General features: G+C 29.8%; 1 protein-coding gene across 1 annotated transcript in view; it reads left to right on the top strand.

The window, feature by feature from the left end:
* LOC107640127 overlaps positions 1,410 to 2,160 on the top strand; it is a 1,354-nt gene continuing 603 nt past the window's right edge. Inside the window, exons 1-3 of the mRNA XM_021123595.1 lie at positions 1,410 to 1,626; positions 1,740 to 1,862; positions 2,000 to 2,097. Coding sequence (XP_020979254.1) covers positions 1,425 to 1,626; positions 1,740 to 1,862; positions 2,000 to 2,097 — 423 coding nt within the window. The 5' untranslated portion in view covers positions 1,410 to 1,424. The remainder of the gene's footprint in view (positions 1,627 to 1,739; positions 1,863 to 1,999; positions 2,098 to 2,160) is intronic.

Raw genomic sequence — 2,160 nt, forward strand, 5'->3', positions numbered from 1 at the left:
ATTATATTATTTACCATGTTTAATTATATTTGTATAAAGTGGGAATTTAAATATGAATTTATTATATTATATTGCTAAAATTAAGGCACCACGTTTCACTGATTTTTAAGAGGTATGGATTAAATGTATTTATATGTGTGATATACTTATCATAATTAAGCTTTTAATTATCTATTATATTTATATTTAAGTCATTTTGCAAAAAATTATCCTAACAACAATTAAAAAATTGCCATCTAATTAAAAAGTTATATATATTGGAAGAAAATTCGAAAAAGGGGTAAATATACCAACCATAAACTTATTCAAGACAATATCTTGCGTGTAATTATAAAAATAATTATTATACATTGAAAATCTAGATTCAATAATTATTATACAATTAGTTTTCCACAAAAACAACAAAATAATTCTTTGTTTATTATGTAAAAATTAGTATATGTCACCCATGCGTCTTGTACAAACAAATATACAAAAATATACAAAATATTTTTTATAATTTTTAAATAAAAATACACAAAAATTATTACTATACAAATTTTACAAAGTTAATTAAATCTAAATTTACCGTTTTTAATGCAAAAACAATGAATAATTATTTTACTTGTTTTTAAAGTAGAATAATTATTTATCAATAATAATACATAATTTATTATTAAATTGAAATATTTATATCAGATTCTATTTTTTAATATAATATTTTCTTTTAAATAAGATTGATAATTAAATTTGAAGATATTTTTTAATGATTCATTAATAAATCTTTTAAATCTTTGAAACTTTAAATCCTAAACCTTTTAAATGTTTTTACTTTTATGTTAAAATCAAAATAAAAAAATACAATTTAATATGAGATAAAAAAATTTTAATTTTTTTATTATCATAGTAAAAGATACTAATATTGATAACGGGCCTGCTACACATACAAATTTACAAGCATCCAAGTTGGCCCAGCCCAAATCGAAGACACGCGCATAAAGAAGCATAACATGGCGCGTCAAAATCACGCGCTCAACACAAACGGTTACGTATGGCAGACTCTTCCACTTCTCAAAACGCTTCGAAAACAAGGAAACGCTCCCATTTTCGAGCAAAAATCAAAGGTATCTGACTCATATATGCGTGTATCTTACTGATATCTCAATTAATTTGATATTGAAGCATGTTTGAGTGATACCTGACTGATATATATGGATTTATCTGAATCATATCTATGGGTGTATCTCACTGTTATCAATGAGTGTATCTGAATCATATCTGTGGGTGTATCTTACTGTTATTAATGGGTGTATCTGATTCATATATATGGGTGTATATTACTGATGTCTTTGAGTGTATTTTTCGTTTCAGACAAAATGGCAGCAAGAAACCAAACAAAGGACCTTAAGTGTGCCAAACATCTCCTGAGTGATAAGTTCAGAAACATGACTGAGGAGAAGAAGGCAATTGTTAGGGATCTCGGATTTGGTGGGTTGATGCACGTCCCACCTCTAAGGGTGGATCACCAACTCTTAAGGGAACTGGCAAACAACTTCAAACTTGGGGAGAACAGACTGAAGACAGGATATGGTTCTTTCCAAATAACACCAAAGACAATAGGTGATGCGCTTGGCATCAATGCAACAGGTAACTAGCTCAAAATTATAGGTGTATATTAAGTTCATGCTTGGGTGTATTTAAGGTTGATGCTTGGGTATTTTTGAACCGATTTTGATACTTTGTTGTTTTCTTTCTTGTAGGAAATCTGTTTCCTGAGAAAGTTGAGTATAAGCAACTTTCTGATGATGACAAAATAATTTATAGAAGATTCCAGGGTAAGACCCTCAAAAGTCTTACCGATGAAATGATGGAAATAGGCGTTGGCAGCAAAGAGGAACACCTGATGTTTAAGAGGATATTCATCAGGGCATCACAGACTACCAGGAGAAGAAGAAGAAGGCAATTGATGGCTGCCTCTTTGCCCTGATGATAATATACTTTCATCTTTCTGAAAACAAAGGCAAGAAGAGGACTGAAAGACCACCAAAGCCTTGGATTGCCAGCTGGACTAAGGAGCAGTTGGTGGAAAGAATGACTGCAGAAAGAGAAGAAATTTTGGTAAGTAAACATAATATGTTGCTTGTATTTTATTTACCTGAATGCTGCTAGCTAAAATATCTC

Source organism: Arachis ipaensis, chromosome B05 (assembly GCF_000816755.2).
Source record: "Arachis ipaensis cultivar K30076 chromosome B05, Araip1.1, whole genome shotgun sequence".
Lineage (NCBI taxonomy): Eukaryota > Viridiplantae > Streptophyta > Magnoliopsida > Fabales > Fabaceae > Arachis > Arachis ipaensis.